General features: G+C 44.2%; 1 protein-coding gene across 1 annotated transcript in view; it reads right to left on the bottom strand.

Moving 5' to 3' along the window:
- Syne2 (spectrin repeat containing nuclear envelope protein 2) overlaps positions 1–24,902 on the bottom strand; it is a 321,669-nt gene that overhangs the window by 254,227 nt on the left and 42,540 nt on the right. Inside the window, exon 2 of the mRNA XM_036205561.1 lies at positions 21,491–21,617. Coding sequence (XP_036061454.1) covers positions 21,491–21,569 — 79 coding nt within the window. The 5' untranslated portion in view covers positions 21,570–21,617. The remainder of the gene's footprint in view (positions 1–21,490; positions 21,618–24,902) is intronic.

The following is a 24,902-nucleotide window of genomic DNA, read 5'->3' as shown; positions in this document are numbered from 1 at the left end:
CAGATGATACATGCCTTTAAACAAGTGCCTTGAAAACGCACTTGAGAGCTAATTTTATTTCTCATCGGGAGTGGGGGAGGGGGGAGACCAAAACACTAGAAATCAAGTTTTATGATTCCAGGATCAAATTACATATACACAATGTACATTCGCCAAGCAGGAAGAGATGTGTCCTCCGTAACAATAAAACAGAAGTTCAAAATAAAATGTAAAAGACTAACACGAACAAACCAAGAAAACCTCTTTCTTATTCTCAAGGGACCAACAGAGAGTCTCCTCTTTAGGTGATACTGTGTGAAAAGGGAACCACGCAGGAGCAGCAGCACATCCAGGAGGATGCTGCAGGACTCCAGGGAAGCTGCCGGAGTGGAGAAAAAAGGGCATGCGCATGAAATAACCCTGGCAGTGGACCATGGCCTGAGTTTAAAGTTCAGCAAGAGCATCCTCAGTCTCCATTGTTTTAGTGCTCTGGGTACATCTGTAAATCTCAGTCATTTGATCTATACCCCCCAAAAAGAGGCGCTTTCATTTCATATTCATTTGACACTAAACAAAACAAGCCTTGAGACTGAGCACTCTGGGATCTCTGAGCTTTCCCAGGCTAGGGAAACAGACACCAAAATCAGGGCTCTTACTAGACGGTTGAAATCAGAGAAGCTTGTCTAATCGGAGGTGAGGAACAACCCCTGACCGCAATGCCGGACTTGAATTAAAAACAATCAAACTGTTATAAAGAAAGCTGGTTATCGCTGTCCCGATTTACTTCAACTCCATCAGAAATGGGGGGCTGGTTGGTAGAAAGAGAGTCAGCAGCCACCCCCACAGGTGCACCCGCCCTCCACAGAGAAGCAATGCACAAAGGGAGCCTCCAGAGGGTTTGAAGAGGACTCTTTGAGGCTTTGTAAAACTTACTGTCCAAACAGAGAACAACTCTCCTCAATGGGGAAATCGGAGCTCTCTAAACACAAAAAGGACCCTTTACTTAATGGCAAAGCCATCCCAGGGGCATAAAACACCTCTGCAGATGCTCCAGGCCATGGGTCCCTTACCCCACATTTCACAGGTTTTCCTTCTGCCCTTGCCCCCAAATAGCACAGTTAATTCTACAGGATCCAGAGCCAAGCAGCTCACCCTGTGCCAGGAGACGTAACCTTTTGTTCTTTTAAAGGCTGACCCACCGGGGGAACAAATAATTAAGAGCCGCGTGCTTATCCCAACTTAACAAAACCCTTCTTAGAATGGCATCTAGAGAGCAGGGCCTTTTGAACAGCAGATGGCAGGGGTGGGGGAGGGGAGGAGAAATGAAAGGGAGAGGAGAAGGATGTATTACAAAGGTGAATTTCTGTGAAAGTGCTAAGAAAGGGAAACCGTGAACTTGTTTTGATTTTGGAGGCAAATGTACGTGGTACACACTGACTTCCACGTAAGCATTCCTGGTTATCATTCTTCGAAACTACTTGCTGGAATAAAAAGGGAGGCAGAGACTTTCTCTTGGTATCATTATCATGAAAATACATTTCAGCCCATGGTTTGCTCCAATTCAGTCTGTCTTTTGTGAGCTGGCAACAGCTTCCCCTTAGCTGGGAGGGAATTGAACTGAAAACAAATGAGTAAAACTTCAGGGCACAGATTTTAAGTTCGTTACAAATTAGCTCATTAAGAAGCTACCAAGGCTACCGGGTCTCAGCAAGGCTCCAACGTCTTGCATAAATTCACCTGAGACACTGACATTAGGAATCCTCCCACAGTAGGTCCGAAAGTAGCTCCCCAAGGCCAAGGCACCACACACCTTTCTCTCCAGCCAAGAGCCATGCATGAGGACCAAAGTGTGACATCTCCCGGAGCAATCAATCAACGGGACTGACTCCTGCATCCAGCCCCAGATTCAGAACTTTCATATTTCATTCTCCTCATTAAAATCTGTCCATCATTTCTTAATTCCTTCCTGAGTAAGTTACAAGTTCCTAGGCCGACATTCTCCACTAGTAATGTACCTCTAAGCTACTGTTTGCGTATGTGCGCACATATGTTGTAGGCTAGGGTGTGTGTGTGTGTGTGTGTGTGTGTAGGCCAGAGGTTGACATTAGGTGTCTTCCTCTACACTATGCTTGCAGAGGACCTGAGTTTTGTTCCCAGCACCTACATCAGATGACTCACAACTGCCCATAACTCTGGCTCCAGGAGAGGCAACACCTCTGAAACCTGTACTCATTCACACACACACACACACACACACACACACACACACACACACATCTTTTTTTAAAGATCTGAAATCACAAATGTTTCCAAAGCAAAAGTAGAAAATGGTAGAAATTAAAAAGGAACCGTAATCTTCAAAATCTTATCCTTTTTGAGACAGGGTCTCTCTATTATGAGGCCCTGGCTGTCCTGGAACTCACTCTGTAGACCAGGCTGGCCTCAAACTCACAGAGATCCGCCCGCCTCTGCCTCCAAGTGCTAGGACTAAAGGCGTGCGCCACCGCGACCCGGCCAAAATCCCTCCATTTTTTGCTCAGTGATATAAACTGACCCTTCCACAGAGTCCTCTCGACTGACTCAGAATGAACTGCACAGGGAGGAGCTTGTTTGAGCTGTGCACTGGGTCCCCGGCTCCCACAACAGCACTGAGTCAGTATTGACACAATCAACACATGTATGGCATGCAGATTAAATGAGTGCAGGAGAGGTGGACCCGCTTTCTGACACCGCTCATTGAAAGGGCAAAGAGATAGGCACCGCCCCAGTTTCTTCCTCTGTTACTGTGATCAATACCAAACAGCAACGTGGGGAAGAAAGGGTTAACTTCATCTGACATCTCCAGGCCCTGGTCCCTCCCTGGAGATCAAGTCAGGAACTTAAGGCAAGAGCAAAGGCAGAACCAACAGAAGAAGGCTGCTTCCTGACTTGCTCCGTAGCATCTGCTCGGCTAGCATTCTTACACAAGCCAGGATTCCCTGCCTAGGCACGGTACTGCCCACAGTGGGCTCGGTGCCCCCACATCCATCTACAATCAGGAAAATGAGGCCCCCACACACCAACATGCTCACAGGCCAATCTGATCTAGGCAATCCCACATTTGAGACATTCTCAGCTAACTCAGGTGACAGCTGAAGCCAACTAAACAGGAAAGACACACTACTTAACCTTCCAAACACAGAAAGGACAGAAAACGCGTACACCCAATGAAAAGAGCAGCATTAGCGTATGGGTGCTGCTGCCGCTGTTTGTTTCAGTGAGAAGGAATAAGGAGGCCTGAGGACACCGTGCGGTTGGTCGGGAGCTTGTCTGGTGTGCTCGAAGCTCCGGCACTACAGAAATAGATGTAGTACTTGCACACTTAAAATCCCAGCCCTAGGGAGGAAGAGCAGGATGACCAGAAGTCAAGAACATCCTCAGCTACAAATGGAGGTTTTTGTTTTGTTTTGTTTTGTTTTGTTTTGTTTTGTTTTTTGGTTTTTCGAGACAGGGTTTCTCTGTGTAGCTTTGCGCCTTCCCTGGATCTCGCTTGGTAGACCAGGCTGGCCTCGAACTCACAGAGATCCACCTGCCTCTGCCTCCCGAGTGCTGGGATTAAAGGCGTGCGCCACCACTGCCCGGCATTACAAATGGAGTTTAATGCCACCCTGGGATACAGGAGGTTCTACTTTGAAAAAACAAAACTTTGAAAATATAAATATAGGGGCTGGAGAGATGGCTCAGCAGTTAAGAGCACTGGCTGTTCTTCTAGAGGACTTGGGGTTCAATTCCCAGTGCCCACATGGAAGCTCACAACTGTTTGTAACTCCAGTTCCAGAGCATCTGACACCCTCACACAGACATGCAGGCAAAACACCAACACAACTAAATAAAAATTAAATATATATACATATATCTATTTATAAACAAGTTATAAAATATATAATTCTATGTATATTTGTATGAGCATACTAAAGAATACAACTTCACACTGTTTCTAGCTACTCAAATTGCCTCCTGCAGCCCATTTACTGTAGTTATGAACCTTAAGGTTTTGATTTCTCTCCAGCTCTGTGTAAAACCTGCAACATTAAATAAGCTTTCCTGTGTTTGTGTTTCCCCTTCTGGGTGGTGGTAGTGCACACCTTTAATCCCAGCACTTAGGAGGCACAAACAGGTGAATCTCTGTGAGTTCGAGGTCAGTCTGGTCTTACAGAGCAAGTTCCAGGACAGCCAGGGCTACACAGAGAAACCCTGTCTCCAAAAAAAAAAAAAAAAAAAAAAAGTTCCTGTTATCCAGGAAATTCCAAGGACTTTTGAGAGCTCTGTAACAGAAACAGGACTAAATCAAAATATCAGAACACAAATGTCCCGGATAACCTTAGAAAATGGCAAGGGCCTTAGGAGCTCTGAGCCAAGAACCATGGCAGAGCAGAGAGTAAGCACATGTTTCTTAGGAAGTCCTGCGCGTGGGTTAATGAGGCCCAGTTGCCATGTTTTAAAAACAATATGCCCAGCTTAGCCTTAGCTGGGATGCGCATGGTAAGGATAATCAAGTTTGAATAGTACATTGCAGCCATGTGCTCCAACAGACATCCAGAAGATTCATAACCCGTTATCCAGCGGAGAGGGCATTAAAAGTCTGCCACGCCTGCTGTTTCTCGTGGAGATGGTAACAAACAGAAATAAAGAAGCCGGTTAAAGGAATTAAATGGTACCGCATATAACCCAAACAAGAAAACTCTAACACTGAAAGGGTAAACAGGAAAGGGCCTGTTGCTTAATTACAAAGTGGAGGAGGGAGATGGGAAGCAGCATTAACACATTTTCTTGCAACCAGCTATATATGCAAGCAACCAAGAAAGGGAAATATTTCTAGGACTGGGGTCTGCCTTACTAACCCAGTAAGACAGTCCAGGAAGTAAATGCTGACTCACATAACTCCTAAGCACCTGTGCAACCACATCTCAACCTCAAACTTCTGCTTCACAAGAGCTCCACCCCCGCCCCCAGAGTCTAATTCATCCCTGTGGGAAAGCAGCCCTTGCCTGTGGAGCCCAGCATGCAGGAGTACATCAGACTGTTTCCACAGGGCCTCAGGATGTGACGTCCTCATCTTCCACCAGCCTCCTCCTCCAGCCACATTTGCCTCCTTCCAGACCTGGTACCTACCTCTTTCTCTACACTCATCCTCAACCTCTCCAGCTCCCCTGCTCCATTTCCCATAAGCTCTGGTAGGATGCCTTTATGGCCAGCCAGGTCTGCTCAGCATCCCTCCATGCTGTTCTTCACTCTAGCCAGGAAATCAATGTACTACAAAGCCTCTGATAACTATCTGTGATGTTGTTTTAACATGAAAGCAGCTACAGGCAACTTGGAAAAAAGATGTGTCTTTATGTGTCTGCTTTCAAATAAAACTTTATTTATAAAGCCAGGCAGCAGGTCACATAAAGCCAGTGCATTGTAGTTTCCTGACTTTAAACCAGGTCAGTAGAATAAATCTTCCTAATGACTGAAGTAGGTATCATTGCTCCATTTTACTGATGAGAAGACATCTAGAGACCTGCCTGCCTCTGCCTCTTTTTACCCTTGGAAGGTGGAGTTTTCTCTTAAGATCGGCATTAAGATATTTAATAGGGTTTAGGAGATCTGTGACCTCCTACCCCACAGTACCACTTCAGCCTCAGCTTAGACACTTTCTGCTTCCTTACTGTGGGATGTCAAAATCTCATCCTTTTTGAGACAGGGAATCTCTATGAAGCTGTGGCTGTCCTGGAACTCACTATGTAGACCACACTGGCCTTCAACTTACAGAGATCCACCTGCCTCTGCTTCCAAGTGCTGAGGTTAAAGGCTGTGGAATGTCTTTCTGTACGCTGTGAATATGTGTTGCTCTGATTGGTTGATAAATAAAGCTGCATTGGCCTATGGCAGGGCAGGATGGAGCCAGGTGGGAAAATCCAGGAGAGAGAGAGAGAGAGGAGAAGGGAGAGGGGAGAGTTGCCAGCTGCCGCTGAAGGAACAACATGCCAGCAGACTGGTAAGCCACAGAACACATGGCAGAACACAGATTAATAGAGATGGGTTAATTTTAGATGTAAGAGCTGGCTAGCGGGAGGCCTGCTATAAGCCATGCAATTGGTAGTTAATTTTAAGCCACTAAATGATTATATTATAAGTGGCTGAGGGACCAAGGGGCCACATAGTACTGGAGAAGCCTTCCAGCTACACTTCCTTCCTTCAAGACCCTTCACAAGCCTTAAGGTACCCTTGCCCTGACCCCATCACCAAGTCCAGCCACATGCAGGTCTTGGCCCCATGGCTCTACCTTCAAGGGAAACACAGGCAACCAAGGTTTTTTACTTCTTGCCAGAGTCAGGGACGTTTCACATTTGCTCACAAGTTAGTGCTCATCTCAAGCTATAATCATTGTTGAGACTAAACCACCAGTTTTAGATATGATCTATTTTCATTTGATCCTGTGTCTGCAAAGCGAAAGAAGCCAGTCATAAAAATATCACAAATTATACGATTCATCCCCCCCCCCCCAGTTAAGGCCTTGCGCTTGCTAAGCAAGTGCTCTACCACCGAGCTGAATCCCCAACCCCATTTATATGACATGCCCAAATAGGGAAGTCTATGAGGGATACAATGATGGAAATGGAGGTGAGGCAGCTAAAATGAATGGTTCTTTTTCCAGGTGACTGAACAAGATCTAAAAATCAGATGTGGTGGTCGTCTGCACAGTTCTACGGATATCAACACTTCAAAGAGGTGGCTTAGGTGATATGTACATTTTTATTTTTAACTTTTTTTTTTTTTTGCTTTTGTTTTGGGGCAGTGAGACCAGGGTCTCATTGTATAGCTCTGACTGGCCTGGAACCCCCTATATAAACGAGGCTGGCCTTGAACTCACTCAAGGCCCTGCCTGCCTCTGTCTCCCTAGTGCTGAGATTAAAGGCGTTTATTACCACACTCAGCTATTTTTAACATTTTTTGCAACGCTGGGTGTCCATGAATTTTATGTCAGATTAGATCTTAATAAAGTTTTAAGACCTGGGGTTACCTGTTCAGGTACTTGCACCCCCTCATTAGCCCCTTCTGAATTTCCTTCCTGTTTGGTTTTTTGTTTGTTTTTGTAGACTGATATTTTGCCAGCCTGTATCTCTGTGCATCACGTGCATGCCTAATGCCCCCCAGAAGCCAGAAGTGGACATCAGAGCCCCTAGAACTGGAGTTACAGACAACTGTGAGGCGACATGTAGCTTCTGGGAATCAAACCCAGGTCCTCTGGAAGAGTAGCCAATGCTCTTAACCACTGAGCCATCTCTCCAGCCCCATGATTGCAGCTCCCGTTTCCCCTGGATCACACAGTGCTTCTCACGCTGTGGGAATTCAAATAGGATTGTTAACGGAGCAGTTAAGTGGCTGGGGAAAAGGCAGAGGGGCCATGCTGCTATTTTTCCAGAGCAGACACAGAGGTCTGAGGACTAAGTTTGATAGGAAATTAGACAGCCGGTGATTAATACTTTGGGCCTTTGTATGTGACACTGGCAAGTTCCTGCTGACACAGAAGTGAGCCACACCCTTGTGTACACACCTGAGATTTTACACTAAGCCCTTTCCCGCCCTCAATGGAATATAGCCCCTGGCTATCTGAGCGAGCACTAGAGCCCACAACACAGATACAAAGCCCAGAGTCTGGCAGACCCGAGCTGCTCAATAAATATCAACGGAATGAATAAGCCAGAAAATTACTCTACTTTTTGATCCACATATGCAACTCTTCACTACTGACTCTTATCTACAGCTTATCAAATAAACTGGGACCAGCTCTTGAGAAAGCCAAGGTGTGTGAGCCTGAACTTTCCCTGGGGCCCAGTCAAAGTATGACTAAGTAGACATTCTCAGAGGTCCAAGGACCCAGGCTGCCCCGAGCTGCCTGAGATTACAGACAGGGATTCTCACTCCAGAGCTGGCACATTTCTCAGGGTTCAAGTGTAAGTTTCTAGGTTCTGGCTCTCAAAAATTCTGATACAGGAGTTCATACACCTCAGTTTGGGGAATATATCTCTAAACTTATTTGGACAATTTTACACATATGATTCATTATTGAGACAACAGAAGAAGACAGGAAGACCTAAAAAAACTAGTGTGGCAATAATCCACAGGTTATTGATATAATGTATATGAATCTGTCATCCTGCGTGGAGATCCCAACACACTCCTGGGGGCCCTACGAAGGCTTGCCATAGAACCTGTCATGTCCAGGGAAGAACTCAAGCAGAGAATCATGACAGCATTTTCCAAAAGCCTGCACGTTTGGGGAGGAGATAGAAATGACAACTGAGGCCCTCAGAAGATAAAGATCTTTTATTCACTCATCCACTGAAGCATTTTTATTAAAAGTTTCTCTGTGCCTCCAATAGCCTAGATTTCACATCCCTTAGTGGAGAACTTTAAATCCAGATGTGTCTGGCGCGCGCGCGCACGCGCACACACACACACACACACACACACACACACACACACACACACACACACACATGATTTATATATGTGGATCTATATCTCTATGTTCATGTCTTTATAATTCAGAATCAGCAGAAATGTCAAGCCCATGACCATTCCTGCAACCATCTCCCTTTCTCCCTTACAAATCCAAAGTGATTTTTTTCTACTTTTTTTTTTTTTTTTTGACAGAGGGTCTCATGTATCCCAGGCTAGCCTTGAACTTGCTAAATAACTGAGGAATTTCTGATCCCCCTGATTTTACCTTCTAAATGCTAGGACTCTAGGCGTATACCACACCCAGTTTCTGCAGTACTGGGAACCTGGCGTTTCATGCATTCTGCTGTAGACAAGCATTCTACAGGCTGAGCTGCATCCCCAGCCCCAAGCCCAAACGTCTTTAATGTATCCTCTCGCCTTAGCTTCCTTACTATACTTGTCTCCTCTCAGAGGTGGTGAACCACAACCCTTCCATTTAATGATCGACAGACCATCTCTAGTGTCCCCACTGCTGAATCCAATGGATCCTGCCTGGTACTCCCTAGAAATCTGAAAGCATCCAGCCCTGATATCCCACCCTCTCCCCTCTTGGACAGCTCTTCTCCATTGTGACCCTCAGATCCACATTCACCTGGGTGTTGGCCATCCCTCACCCTTCTCTGACTCACTCTAGACCTATCTTACCTCTTCTTACCTCTGTCATAGTCCACCTGGACCCTTCTTTTTTTTTCTTCAATAGTCCCGTCTACTCCAATGGCAGACGCTGCCTTTCTAGACCAATGGCCCCCAAGTCCATACCCTCGGTTATGCGGCTGTCTCTCTGAGCCTCCTGCTCGTCTAGCTGATTGCTATCTGGGTAGCTCTAGCTCGCTATTCCACAGACACCTCCAACTCAACATTTCCAGGACTGAGTCATCTCTAACCAACTCCATTCCTCCCCTGCACTGTCACCAGTGAGCCATCCCACCATCCACTCAAGGGCCCAAGAATAAACCTGAAAGTCTTTGACCATGACCCTCTCCCTCACTCCTTCCTCCTCAGCCAAGGAAAAAGCCCTGGTGCCTGTTAGGGATCTTTTGATCTCCATTCCAACTGTCACCTCTGGATCAGGCCGCCACTCTTTCTCAGCTGGATCATCACAGCATTCTTTCGGCAGTTTTTCTCTCTGCCTCCACACTGGTTCCCATGAAGACACCCCACAATGTAGCCTGGGGGCAGGGTGGTTACAAAACTAGTTCTGTAAATGCATGTATCAATCGCTCCCTTTAGACTTCTAAGTCCCACACCTCTATGTGCTCCAAGCCAGTGAGAGCGTCATTCCTCCACAACTCCTTCGTACTCTGATCCTCAGCCCGCTGCCATCCATTTCCATGACGCCATGTTCTGCCTTCTCTCTGCTCTGTCCTATGCGGTTTCCATGGCCCGATCCACTCCTTTCGTCCTCACCCTGCTCATGTCCTAACAGTGTTTCCAGCTTAGGAATCCTTTCCTCTGGGGACCCTTCCCTAACTCCCAGTCAGGGCGAGGTACCCCCCAACTTTACTCTTCCATAGTACATCTCCACCTCTCCCAGTACATATCACTTTACACTGATTCTGTCTACACATTTGTGGGAATCTCTGTAATCTAAGATACTTCAGAAAAGCATGTGCTGTGGATGACCCCACATGTTCAGCAGAGTGCCTTACACACAATGCAAGCACAAAAATATTTGTTGTGAGCTAGGCATAGTGGCTCATGGCTGTATCCTTAGCATTCCACTGAAACATGAGGATTGTCCTAAATTTGAAGCCACCCTGGGCTATAATGAATACCAGGCAGGTCAGGATACATAGAAGACTTTGTCTACAAATTAATTATTAATTAATTTTAAAATGCTGAATTATGAATAAACAAGTAAGTAAATCAAACCTTAAGAGTAAATTAACCTTTACTTAGAAAAAAATAAGGTAGGAACCAGTAAGTTGGCTTAGTGAGTAAAGGTACTTGTGGCCAAGGCTGACAACTTGTATTTGATCCCTAGTCCCACAAGATAGAAGCAGAAAACCAAGTCTACCATAATTTCTTTTTCATTCACCCTACACATCCCCTGATCCAGACCACCATGACACCTCCCCTAAAGTGCCCCAAAAACATTCTAACTGGCTCTCTTCCTTCCCTCATCCCCCCAGGTCCCTCCCCCTGCAGCACTGAAGTGACCTTTTGCAAAATACAAATCAGATCACGTTACTCCCCTAACTAAGGGCTTTCAACCCAGCCACAGTAGTGGGTGCATATAATCCCAGCACTCGGGAGGTTAACGCTAGTCTGGGCAACAGAGTGAGAACCTATCTCAAAAATTAAAAAGAGAAAAGGAAAAAAAGCCCAGCGTGGTTTCCGTCCACACACTTTACCTCAGAACTGCTGAATCTTTTCTTGAAGCATCTTGCCCGACTTTCCAGGAACAGCTCAAACCAACCCTTACCCATCAAGTGAGGTTTCCTTTTTTGTATAAATTCACCTTGTCTCTGTGCCACCATCTCAGAGCTCCCCCGAACTTTCTGCCTCAAGTTGGACAGCTTTTTATCCACTCCACACTGATGCCTTTTACGATTTGGTTTATTTTTAATCATTATTTTTATTAAATTGTGCGTGCGTGCATGCATGCATGTGGGGAGTAGACCACAACTTGAAGAGTTGGTTCTCTCCTCCCACCATGTGGACCTTGGGGACCAAACTCAGTTCTTTAGGTTTGGCAATGAGCCCCTTAACTCAGTGAGCCATCTCTATGTTACCTCATCAGTCCTAAACTGTCCCTCTTCAAGAAGCCTACTCTGAGACAAAGACATCACTGTGCTGGCTAGTTTTATGTCAACTTGACACAAGCTGGAGTCATCTGAGAGGAGGGGGCCTCAGTTGAGAAAATGACTCCATAAGATCTGGCTTTGGGGCATTTTCTTAATTAGTGATTGATGGGAAGGGTACAGCCCATTGTGGGTGGTACCATCCCTGGGCTGGTAGTCCTGGGTTCTATAAGAAAGCAGGCTGAGCAAGCCATGAGGAACCCCCAACATCATCTCCTGCCTCCAGGTTCCTGCGTTCCTGCCCTGCTTGAGTTCCTGTCCTGACTTTCTTCAGTGATGGACAGCAATGTGGAAATGTAAAACAAATAAACCCTTTCCTTCCCAAGTTGCTTTTGGTCATGGTGTTTTATTGCAACTATAGAAACCCTATCTAAGGCATCAAGCACTGTGGCTACATCCAGCTAATTAATTGGCTTAGCATTTACCATGTGCTCACACTGTTCCTGCCTGTTATCTAGTCTAGCTTACACACAAGCATTGTGGGCTCCATGAGTTGTTCAAAGCTTATCAGAGAAGCGGCTTGAAGACACTAACCCCGCCCGCCCCACACACCCCAGAAGTTCTACCAATAAAACATACAAACAGAAAAACTAATTCCTACTGTGAAAAGTCCGACTCATGGGGCTGGAGAGATAACTCAGTGGTTAAGAGCATGGGCTCGTCTTTCAGAGGACCCCAGTTCGATTGCCAGCACCCACAGGGTAGCACACAACCATCTGGAATTCTGGTTCCAGGGGATCCAGCACCCTCTTCTGGCCTCTGCAGACACTAGGCACACACATGGTGTATAGACATACATGAAGCCAAACCACTCAAACACATAAAATAAAAATAAATACACTTTAAAAAAAATCCCACTCAGCTGAAGAAAAGGTTATCATCCAATGTTTTAGAAAGGCACTAAACACTTCTCAAACGTGAAAAGGGATGTTTACGCTCTGCATTTGAGCCAGGCACCTTACACCTTGTAATACAGCAGCACCGTGATCTGGCCAACAATCCCTGCATTGTAAAGGCTGACCAGTGAGGTGTCCAGTAGGATTCCTTCCAGAGCCTCCTTCAGGTTCAAATCCAGAAGAGACTGCTCATCTATGTCCTCCAAAGACACACATAGAGAACTTCCAATTATTCCGTTTGTCTGATCATCCACAAATTCTTTTTTCTACCACATTCAAATGACCACAAACACACCAGGTGAGGGGTGGGGAGATGGCTCAATGGATAAGGATACTTGCCTGAAGTATTTGATGCCACTAAGCCTGAAGACATTTGATACGCAGGACCCAACTCCTCAACTTGTCTTCTGATCTCCATATGTGTAATGTGATATGAGTACACACACAGACAATAAATATAAAAAATTATTTAAAATAATAAAAATACTTCTAACTGAAGAAAAAAGAAAGGTGGAGAATGACCAAAGAAAGAGACTCAACATCAGTCTCCTACCTACATGCACACACAGACACAAGTACATACACCATTCACAAGCATGTGCACACACGCTGTAAACCTCAGCTCTTGTACACAAGGTAAGCACACGTGGTTTACTTTTACTAAAATTCTCCTGAATGACTTAGAAAAACAGAATCATTCAGAGGAATTGCAATTACCAATGGTAAAAGCAGATGAGGAAAAGCACTGAAGAGACACTCTTGAAAACTCTCTGCATTTCAGACCGTTAAATCATACACTTGACCCATCAAACACATATAAATTAATATACTGTGTTAGCTCTTAATTTTCCATTTCCATGATGACAGCTTGAGTTTTTTTTTTTTTTTCCCCTTACTCCCTGCTTCAAGCTCTGAATATTTACAGCCTGGGTACGGGGACGGGGACGGGGACACACACACACACACACACACACACACACACACGAGCACACTCAGAAAACCTTGCATCTCCCATGGGGCTAATTAAAAAGGATTTTTATTTCTATAAGCAATGAATGAGATCTTTGTTAACCCACTTTAGTAAGATTCCAAATGACCCTGGATTTATCTTGCCCTAGTTTTCAAAGTGTAACTGACCCAGAATAATGCAAGTTTATCTCCACACTCCTTGAGAAAGCAGAACCAAAGTTCCCAGAAGCCAAGCTATGCATGCAATCTAAGGGGGCAGGGATATTTTTCTTAAAAACACTATTATGCAAACATTGCTAGCATTGTTATTTTTATTTTTCACTTATTCAGAATATTTTTAAGATCATAAAACTTGGTGATGCCAAAGCAAACAACATTCCAAGGAAACATTTAAAGAAAAAAAAAAAAAAGATATTATGGGACTTTCTGGAAGCCTTTCTGCTGTTACAGCACAACACTAATAGTCTGTAAGAAACTATAACTTAACTGTTGTCCCTGGATAGAATAATGATCCAACCAGCAAAAAGCAGACCCACGAGATTACCTGCTTTATACAGAGTAACCAAGCAATACTAACCAGTCAGAAAAGTTAAATTGTTGCTTAAGAACATCTACCTCCCCTTACTCTTTGCTCTTCATGCCCACCAAATACTCCCACCCAGCACTCTGTTACAAAGCAACAGAATTCTCCCCAGAAGCCTTCCCCCAATCCTGTCTCTCTTTCTCTCGTTCTCCTAGCCCTGAGGTAGAGCAGATTTTCCCCCCAGAAACACAAAGCTCATCACCGCCTCAGGTCACCAGTCACCCATGTTTTCATCCTACCTGGCACCATGCCCATGAACAACTCTGCTCCTGGGGGCTTCACAGACCTCTGTTTTGTTTGGGTGAGTTTGTTTTTTAATCACACTTACTTGTGTGTGTGTGTATGTACACATGACACAGTGCACCCGTGGAGGTCAGAGGACAACTTGTGGGAGTGGGTTCTCTCCTTCTCCCAGGGGCTGGAATCAGGTCATCAGCTTGGTGCTGAGCACCCTTGCCTAAGCCATCTCCATGACTTTAAACCTTGGTTTTATATACTGGAATGACCACTGGGGTTTTTTTTTTTTATTATTATACCATTGTTTCCTGGAGGCTATAAAAATTCCGGAACTTCACTGTAATGACAATATGAGAACATCCTATGATGAAAGGTGTCTATCAAACACTTGCAAGACTCAGAAAGAATACCGAAGCAAGTGACGTCTAAAGCCAAGAATGATCCTGAATTTCTGCCCCCACCTCCCACGTGCTACAGGCATGTACCACCACACTCAGCTCATGTGGTACTAGGGCTCGATTCCAGGGCTTCATTCCTGCAGGTCCCTTCCTGACTGAACTGCATTCCAAACCCATTCTGATTTTTCTTTTAATAATGAGAGGAATACATAACTCAATCTGCAATCAATATATTGTATAAACTGGATTTTTATTCCTTATTGAAACATCAAAAGATAACCCAGACATTTCTGGTACTAATCTTAATTTATATGATAGACACCAAAATTAAGACAGTGACTCTGGACAGTTAAACACTTATCATAGGGATGATTACCTCTGTGTGCAGGCAGAAGTACACCAGATGCTATGATTCACAAAAGTACTCAACCCATTTCCATCTATGTCCTCAATGCCTAGCCTCTGCACATGGCTGGCACTTGTAGCTGGAGTTATCTCTAGTCCCACCTGGGCCTGCAGCCACTCAGACCCAAATAAACACACAAATGCTTATATTCCTTAAACTGTTTGGCCTAATGGCTCAGGCTTCTTGCTATCTAGTTCTTATATCTTGTTTTTGTTTGGTTTTTTCAAGACAGGGATTCTGTGTAGTTTTGGTGCCTATCCTGGATCTCGTTCTGTAGACCAGGCTGGCCTCTAACTCAGAGAGATCTGCCTGGCTCTGCCTCCTGAGTGCTGGGATTAAAGGCGTGAGCCACCACCACCCAGCGTAGTTCTTATATCTTAAATTAACCCATTTTTATTCATCTGTAAGTTGCCACGTGGCTTGTGGCTTACCAGTACTTCACATCTTACTTCTCATGGTGGTGGCAGCTGACAGCATCTCCTTACTTCTCATGGTGGTGGCAGCTGACAGTGTCTCCTGACTCAGCCTTCCACTTCCCAGAATTCTCCTCTCTCTTTGTCCCACCTATACTTCCTGCCTGGCTACTGGCCAATCACACTTTATTTATCAATCAATCATAGCAACACATTTTCACAGCATACAGATATCCACAACAGATACTTGACATCTACCAAGTAAAAATTAAATACCACAGGGTTGGCAAAACAGCTCAGTGGATAAAGGTGCTGGCCACTGACCCCGACAACCTGCGTTTGATCCCCAGGACCCACAAGGTAGAAAGAGAGAACTAACTTCCAAAGGTTGGCCTCTGGCTTTCATGTGGGCCAGGCATGAATAAATAAATAAATAAATAAATAAATAAATAAATAAATAAATAAATAAATAAGTGATTTTTTTTTTTAAATAAGCATTCCATCTCATTACCATACTTTGCAACCTCTCCCACAAGACACAAATTAATAATTTTTCCTCTGGTATGAAAGAGAAACCCATTTTACGTTTTTTTGTTTTTTAGGTAGTCTTACTATGAAGCCCAGGCTGGTCTTGAACTCTTGATGTGCCTATTCAGTGTCAACATTTACTCCAACCTAAGTAAGTATAATTATGTAACCGTAACTTGGATAAATTTTAACATTACTACAAGTAAGAAATACATGGAAAACAGCCAGGCAGTGGTGGCTCACACTATTAATCCCAGTACTTGGGAGGCAGAGGCAGGTGGATGTCTATGAGTTCAAGGCCAGCCTGGGCTACAGAGCGAGTTCTAGCACAGCAAGGGCTACACAGAGAAACCCTGTTTCAGGAAGGAACGGAGGGAGGGAGGGAGGAAGGAAGGAAAAGACAGACACAGAAGGCCCCCTCCAGAAGAATACTCAGTAAATAATGAACCATTTCAGTGGAGTAATAATCTAGTCGCAAAGATCAGATCTCACTACCTAGCCCTGGGGCTACCTGGAGAAGAGGTTTTTAATCTTTTATAATATGCCATCTAGATGATAACAATGCTAAATAAAACATACAAACATTGTCTGAGATGGCAAGGTAACTGGGCTGAAGGTGTGTTCACACAGGTCCACGGTGACAGCAGCAGCACCAGGCTGGGCCACGTGAGCGTTGATTCCTCTCGTGGTGGATGAAGTCCTAGAACATGGTCCCTTCCTAGATCTCTGGCTAATTAATAACATTCTAAAGCATTGGCCTACCCTACCTGTGAAAACAAAATGATTATATAGTGTCCTTTCAGGGGCCCATGTGTTATATCTGCTAGTTCAATGTGAAACAATTTAACTCAGCAATGAACAAGGGAAATGTTCAGAACAGTTCAATCCTGCCTCTACATTCCTTTGGAATTTCTCAAGAGAGTCTGGGTGGGTAGTGCAGTGGTAGAGCACGTATTTTGCATGAGCAAAGACTTGGGATCTACCTACTACCTTAACCAAAAAACTCTCATGACTGAGCCAGCCTGGGCAGCCAACATCCTCATACTGTGAAGTCATGCACTCATGTCCGTGTACACGATTCCGTCCATTCCCTGGACATCTGAACACTGCAATGTGCTTCCCTATGCAAGACAGAAAAGGCCATCAGTGTCTCACGCTAAGCGTGATAGCACACACCTTTAACCTAGCACCAGAAGGCAGAGACAAGTGGATCTCCGCAAATTCCAGGCCCTGTTCTACACAGCAAGTTCTAGGCCAGCCAGGCCTGCATAACAAGACCTTGTCAAAAAACCCAAAACCTCTCAAAATTGCTTCAAAACTCAAGCCAAACTCCTATAGTCCCAGCATTCCCAAACCAAAGTCAGAAGGATAGCTCACGTATTGAGAGCAGCCTGTTCTACACAGTGAGTATAGAACCAGCCTGGGCTACTCAGTGAGACACTGGAGGATGGGAAGGGAAAAGGAAAGAGGGAGGAAAGGGAAGAAGGAGAAGGAAGCGGGGAGAGGAAGAAGGAGGCAGAGAGGGAAGGGGAAGAAGGAGGGAGAGAGGGAAGGGGAAGAAGGAAGGAGAGAGGGAAGGGGAAGAAGGAGGGAAGGAGGGGAGGGTAAGAAAGAGGGAGGGAGGAAAGTGGGAAAGGATGAGTGAATGAAGAAAGGGTGAGAGGGATGGACAGAGAGAGGGAGGCAGGCAGTCACTGCTTACAGCCCTGTTCTATGAGTCTGTATAGATTCTGTGTAGATATTTAAGTTTCTGTTTTTTTGTTTGTTTTTTGTTTGTTGGTTGGTTTTGGTTTTTTGAGACAGGGTTTCTCTGTGTACTTTCGGTGCCTTTCCTGGAACTCACTCTGTAGCCCAGGCTGGCCTCGAACTCACAGAGATCCACCTGGCTCTGCCTCCCGAGTGCTGGGATTAAAGATGTGTGCCACCACCGCCCGGCAATATTTAAATTTTTCTTAAGCGCACTATTCTGCATCAGGGCATGACCAAAATTTCCTCACCTTCAATAAGGATTTGTCCGTTTTCCAATAAAATAGACACTTGGCCTAAGCAGGCCATTCTACTGATTACCCTGTCTCTATGGGCCTCTGAGACAGGTTCTGAATGAAGAGCGAAGAAAACACACCTTCTCGGGAACAACACCCCGAACCCTCATGTTCCAGAGGGCACATGAAAATCTGATAAAAATACAAGTCTGTTTTACATCAGAAATGAAACCAAACACATTTTCTAAAAAAAAAAAAAAAAAAAATTAAATATTATTACTAAATAAAAATATTACTATTGTATACATGGGCCATGGCATGCCTATGGAGGTCAAAGGACAACTTGAAGGAGTTCTCTCCTTCAGTTGGACCTGGAAGCCAGGGATCAAACTCCGGTCACCAAGCTTGCTCTGCAATCGCCTTTAACCACTGAGCCTGCTTTAACCTGCTGGCCTCTCAGTGCTTTTTAAGACTTTAATGCCAGCACTCGGAGGCAGAGCCAGGTGGATCTCTGAGAGTTCGAGGCCAGCCTAGGCTACAGAGCGAGTTCCAGGACAGCTAGGACTGTTACACAGAGAAGCCCTGTCTCAAAAAAGTAAATAAATAAAAGACTTTTACCAATAGCCTTCAGCTAAGTGGTATTTTATGGAAATTTTATATATATATATATATATATTGCCCAAACAGGTAGTAATCCTACTATGATACAAAAGTTGCCTTCATAGGTATATAAAAGTTCCTTCCTTCCCTGCCCTGCCGTCCCTTCTTCCTTGTGTCAGTTTGGACCAGAAGGATCATCCTAAACCTGCAAACAACATGGAGCCTAGCCTTGGGAATACATTCATTCCATGCGCTGCTTTTATCTTGCATAGACAGGAAAGTCTAGGCACTGTGCATGTTTCTTGAGTGTCCCTGGCTAATGTGAACTGATCCTGCCCAGTGTTTGTCAAGCTGATGATGCTATGATACCATTCCACTTCTCCTACCCATGAAGCAAAGCATCGGCACCTGAGCCCTCCACATACATCACACAAGTGGATGATCCAGAGAACACAGGCATCACTTCCTGTTGAAAATAGCCCAGGCTCGTCTCCTATTGATTTTGTTTGGTTTGGTTTGGTTTTTCGAGACAGGGTTTCTCTGTAGCTTTGGAGGCTGCCCTGGAACTCCCTTTGTAGACCAAGCTGGCCTCAAACTCACAGAGATCCACCTGCCTCAGCCTCCCAAGTGCTGGAATTACAGGCATGCGCCACCACCGCCCTCCTATTGAAAACTGTATAATTCAAAGCACATTATATACAAAACCACACCCATTTCTGAGCAATTTGTTACATTATTTTAAGCAACCTAGGACCCTGACATCCCCTATCCACATTCTAGTGTCAAGTTTGCTGTGGATGGAAGAGAGTAAGTCTCCCAACATAAAAGCAGCCAGAGGAAAACTGTGAGCAGAATCCCCTCTTCCAGTGTGTTCTTTAGCATACCAGGGGGCACAGCGCAAAAGCCAGCTGCAAGTCACAACTCAGCTGCTCACCAGCTGCGGGACTCCAGTGAAATCATTCCGAACCACAGCATCTCTGTCCATCAGAGCTGCAAAAATCGACCTTGCAGATGAGATTGTGAGGTTCAAGTGGCATCATATAAAACGCACTGTAAGCTGGAGCCTCTACATAAAACTCAGGAAGCTCGTTCTGTGGCAAGGAGTGTTATTAACTATAATAATCATGAATCTACAAGGCCTCCAAGAGATAATGGGGGGGGGGGATGGAAGAGAAGGAAAGGCTTATCTCCACCTAATGGGCAGCTTACAGAGAAGGCTGGGGCCAGTTGGCCTTGGGATGGATAAGCTGAACTTCTTCTCCCAGCCTAGAGGGAGCAGCCTACACAGAGCACGCAGGAAGGAAGGACCACAGCTCCTTAGAAAGTCAGAGTCGTGGAGTGAGTTACAGGGAACACGGAGGGACGTGGTGGGAGATGAGGGTGAGAAAATGGCTCCAGAGCAGAGAGAACCTATGGGCTTCACCACAACTCATGTACATATGACAGAAAGGTGCTGAACCTGTAAACACATTTCTGGTTTACCTTTTTTTTTTTCTTATATAGCATGAAGTCTCTACTATTACTGTGCTGTACAAAAATTATATATATATATATATATATATATATATATATATATATATATATATATATATGCTGTATTTACTGAGTCCTACTGTGTGGGAAGCATCAGCTAAAGCCCTTTGTGTAACGTGACCCTCCATCTTCCACACAGCAACAACTAAAATCTGTATTACACCAATGAAGAGATAATGATCAAGAGATACACTCTCTCAACTAAATTCCATGGACCAATGGACTACTAAAAGCAGCAGGGCCAGTGTGAGAATACCAGGACAGACTACTCTTTGCAGCCAGAATGTCAACAAGAACACTGATCTTTTTCATTTAAATAAGAATTTGATCTCAACTACTTGTGATTATATTATCCAAAAGTACAAAATGAAAGATTTTTAATTTTTTTTTCCAGAGCTGAGGACCGAACCCAGGGCCTTGCGTTTGTTAGGCAAGCGCTCTACCACTGAGCTAAATCCCCAACCCCAAGATTTTAATTTTTATCTCAAAGACTACCTCCTAACAAGTAAGTATTTCTTACTCTATACAAATTAAAATCTTTTATTTTTTTTGTCTTGAGTTTTATTTGGAACAGGGTCTGGCTAGGTAGTCCATGCTAGTCCATAATCTTCCAGCCTCTGCCTCCTAGGTGCCAGCTTTAATGATGTATACCACCATGACCAGCATACAATATTTATTTTTAAAATCCTGTTGCATAGAGATACAGTCTATTCCAATAGATATGAATTTACAACGGAACCCCAAAGACAAGAAGCTAATTATTGGAATCATATTCAAAGAGAAAATATTTGAGCCATGCATGATAGCACATGTGTCCCAGCACTCAAGAGGGAAAGGCTGAAAGAGAAAATAGTTTGAGGTATTATGGGTTACATAACAAGATCTTGTCTCAAAAAATACATTAAATTTGAAAGGAAGGTATCAGAACGTCATTTTAGAATCTTCACCAAAAAAAAAAAAAAAAAAAAAAAAAAAAGACTCAAAACCTGTAGCTCTTATGGAATGTCTTAACTGTTGAATTATGTTGCCCATAATTAAGATTATTTTTAAAAGACTTTTATAAATGTTTTCAAATATTTGCCATAACCTCACTTCTATACTAACTAGCTACAACACACCAAGATTTAACTTGGTGTTAGAAAGTTCACTAGCTAATGAATTTTCAACAGGGCAACAGAAATACAGCTAAGAGCAACAAGAAGTACTTTTGAAAAGACTTAACTGTGGATGCACACATGGGATTCCCATCACTGATATCCTGCTCACCCATAATATCAATACTGTTCCCACCTAGTAGGACAAAATACAAATGCACATGTCAAAGCTTCTGTGTTTAAAAAAAAAAAAAAAAGACACAAAAAAGTGGAAATAATGCCAAGCAAACCATGGTTAGCTTTTAAATTTTGACTGCAAATAAAATATGCATACATATAAAAAACCAGAGATAACCAGTTCCTTCCAGGATTTCTTGAGACCAGAGCGCTGAGCTGAAAAGACAGTCTAATATTGCGGTGTGGGCTTCTCCAGTTAGAAAATACAGATAGGTTTCCAAAACCACAGGAGGAAGAGAAACCAACAGGGCCCAGAATTAGAGGAGGGTAAGTCTCCCACTTCCTTCCAACTCTGACTTTACCTTGCAGCGAAAAGTGACGATCATCAATGCCCAGGGAAACCTGTCCGTCTTCCGTGGGAAGCGAGGAGCTAGCGGCCATTCTTTGACTCAGTGGAGATTAGATCACGTCCATCTCAGTTAAGGTAAACTGGAAGTAGAAAGGGGTAAAATGTAGTTCATTAATAACTCTGCCGCTCTGCAAGCCTGGTAAACATGCAGGAAAAGAGCAAAAGCCAAATCTACCCGCTCAAAGAGCGACGGCTCTCGGGGAGGGTTTTCTTAGTACATGAAGGACAGAGTGCCCACACCTTCTCTTTGAATCATCATCAGGATTGCGCCCTGTGACCTATTCAGGATCTCTGGAGCTGCTGGCAGAACTCCAAAAGAACTAGCCTTGTTGGTTCTGTGCAAGATAGAAAGAGGAAAGCTGTGCACTTCAAATCCAGAAGCATCCAGCAATGCGGCCAGAGAAAAGAAAGTCAACATCCACTGCTATCTTATTCGGCCTTAGGCTCACCAGAGTTCTCTTTAAAACTCTGACTTCCCTCTGTTCCTTCTGTGTTCCATAAATGTATCCACTTACTGGAAACAGTAAGAGCTGAGCCTACACTCCTTGCAAAGTGAAACTAGAAACTCCAATACATCAGAGTGGCTGTTTTGAAGAATGTTATATTGTTTTCCCAAGGATTTCTTTATACTTCTCTCTAAACTCCATCTTAAGTCCTTCTTTTCCGGTCCTAGAGATTGAAACAGGACCTAATACATCATCAAGCGTGTATTCTATCACCGAGTCTCCTCATCTACTGAAAGAATACTCCCAATAAAAAGTAATTCACAACCCTAACTCTTTAAAAACATTGTTTCATGTATATGGACATCACTATCAACTTCTGTAGGCTGAGAACAGAAGGCGGGTTCTCACATGCAGATCATCGAAAACCAAAATCAAACAAATCAAACAGAAAACGTATATATAGTTCTGTGAGAAAGGAAGTGGTGTAAAAGTTAATGTTAGAATCTGCCTATTGGGGCTGGGTTGGTGGTGGTGCATGACTTTAATCCCGGCACTCAGAAGGTAGAGGCAGGCAGATCTCTGAGTTCAAGGACAGCCTGGTCTACAGAGTGAGTTCCAAAACAGCCAAGACTTCGCAGAGAAATCCTGTCTCGAAACACCCCAACACACACACACACACACACACACACACACACACACACACACACACACACACACACGGAATCTGCACATTGGAGCTGAGAATGTAACTCAGGGACAGAGTTCTTCCCTAGCATACAAGATGCCCTGGGCTCAATCCCCAAGACTATAAAGAAAGGAAGACTCTGTGTACTAAATATAATCAAAATCCTCTAGCTTTGATATACACTAGCAATTTTTTTTATAAGAAAATGTTAGAGGGAAAACTAAAACATAAGTTTGAGGCTAACAGCTAGCTGGGCATATTAAATATTAAACAGACTAAAATATGCAAAGGGTAAAAATCATTACACAGTTCCAAACCCTTCCCATCCTTTATTCTCTGGTGTTTATTATCCAAACCCTCTTGGCATTATCTCTCTCGTGGTTCGCTATGTTAAAGATTTTACCTACCAAATACACTGTTAATAATTGAGCTGTTTCTCCTCAGTTGAGATCCGTCAGGAACAGCCTGCGGTTACCACGCTGCTCTTCGGAGTTCATTCAGACTCACAAAAGGAACCACTGTTCATTAGTTCACAAGGGCCAAGACCCTGATAGCCAAGAAGGCACGGGTGTTCTCAACCCTGTGACACAGCGAGGCCCTCCACTAGCCCTTCCCTCATCCTAGGCCTCCCAAGGCCCAAGTAGAGACAATGTGCCATTTCATTTTAACAAGACAAAACTGAATTCCAAATGAATTCCCTAATGGTGACCACTGTTTTATTCCAGGACTGTGTTTAAAGAGATGGGTGGGGGATTGGGGATTTAGCTCAGTGGTACAGCGCTTGCCTAGCAAGCACAAGGCCCTGGGTTCGGTCCTCAGTTCCAGAAAGAAAAAAAAAAGAGAAAAGAAAAAGAAAAGAAAAGAAAGAGTGGGAAGGAATAATAATAACAATACTGGGCTGGAGAGATGGCTCAGAGGTTAAGAGCACTGGCTGTTCTTCCAGAGGTCCTGAGTTCAATTCCCAGCACCCACATGGTGGCTGACAACCATCTGTAATGACATTTGGCTCCCTCTTCTGGCCTGCAGGGATACATGCAAATAATAGCAACAGCACCCACATTCACAGCATTTACTATCTGCCATATGCATGGGCATTGCTCCAAGTAGAGTATATGGCTCTTTATAACGGCTGTGTGAACCAAGGACCATAACTTTCTGCTTTGAAAAGACAAAGCAAAGACTCATAAATAGGATATAGAATTGTCAAAGGACACACAGCTAATACAGGATGGGGCCAGGAGTTGAATCCAGGTGACTGGAGAGGAGGCCCAGTTAATGTTGTTTGCCTCATGCATGAACATGCATGAAGCCCACAGTTCAAGCCTCAGCACCCTACACACTCGAATGTGATGGTGTGCACCTATAGTCCCAGAACTCAAAAGGTATCAGAAGTTCAAGGTCACCCTTGGCTTACATAGCGAATTTGAGGTCAACCTGGGATACAGACCCTGTCTCAAAAGCAAAGAAAGTCAATCAAAAAGCCAAGCACTGTATCGCACACTTGGAATCCCAAGACTCAAGAGGCAGCGGCATGAGGCATGCCAACTCAAAGTCAGCTTGGGCCATATAGCAAACTCCGAAGTAATAATAACAACAACTTTGAAGTATTAATAACAACTCTGAAGACTAAACAACTGCAAGCATTTGACAATTGTACCAAATACTGTCTTGTTGTGAAATATTACTTTAGGTAATGGTATGTTGCATTTGTTTAACTAGGCAAAGATTTGTTACATTTGTTTTTGCTGCGATTGTTTAATTATGTAAAGATGTGTTGCTGTTTTACCTCATCTGCCTAAGGCACCTGATTGGTCTAATAATAAAAGGCTGAACAGCCCACAGCCAGGCAGGAGAGGAATAGACAGGGCTGGAGAACTCTAGGGGACAGAAAGAGGGAGAAAAAAGGGAAATGCCCGGAGGCCAGCCAGCCCGGCAGCTGCTAGCCAGCTAGACACAGAGTAGGACATACAGAAGGAAAGTAAAGTAAAAAGCCTGACACAAAACGTAGATGAAGAGAAACAGGTTAGTTTAAGTTTTAAGAGCTTGCAAGAACCAACCCTAGCTAAGGCCGAGCATTCATAACTAATAATAAGTCTCCGTGTCATGGTTTGGAAGCTGATGGGGGCCCAAAGCGAGCCTGCTACATACACTCTCCTAGTACAATTATTTATCAAAACAGGCTACAGAGCCAGAGAGATGGGTCAGCAGGTTAGAGTACTCACTGCCAAGCCCGA

The sequence above is a fragment of the Onychomys torridus genome, chromosome 14 (genome assembly GCF_903995425.1).
Source record: "Onychomys torridus chromosome 14, mOncTor1.1, whole genome shotgun sequence".
Lineage (NCBI taxonomy): Eukaryota > Metazoa > Chordata > Mammalia > Rodentia > Cricetidae > Onychomys > Onychomys torridus.
This window is presented reverse-complemented; position numbering and strand designations above follow the sequence as displayed.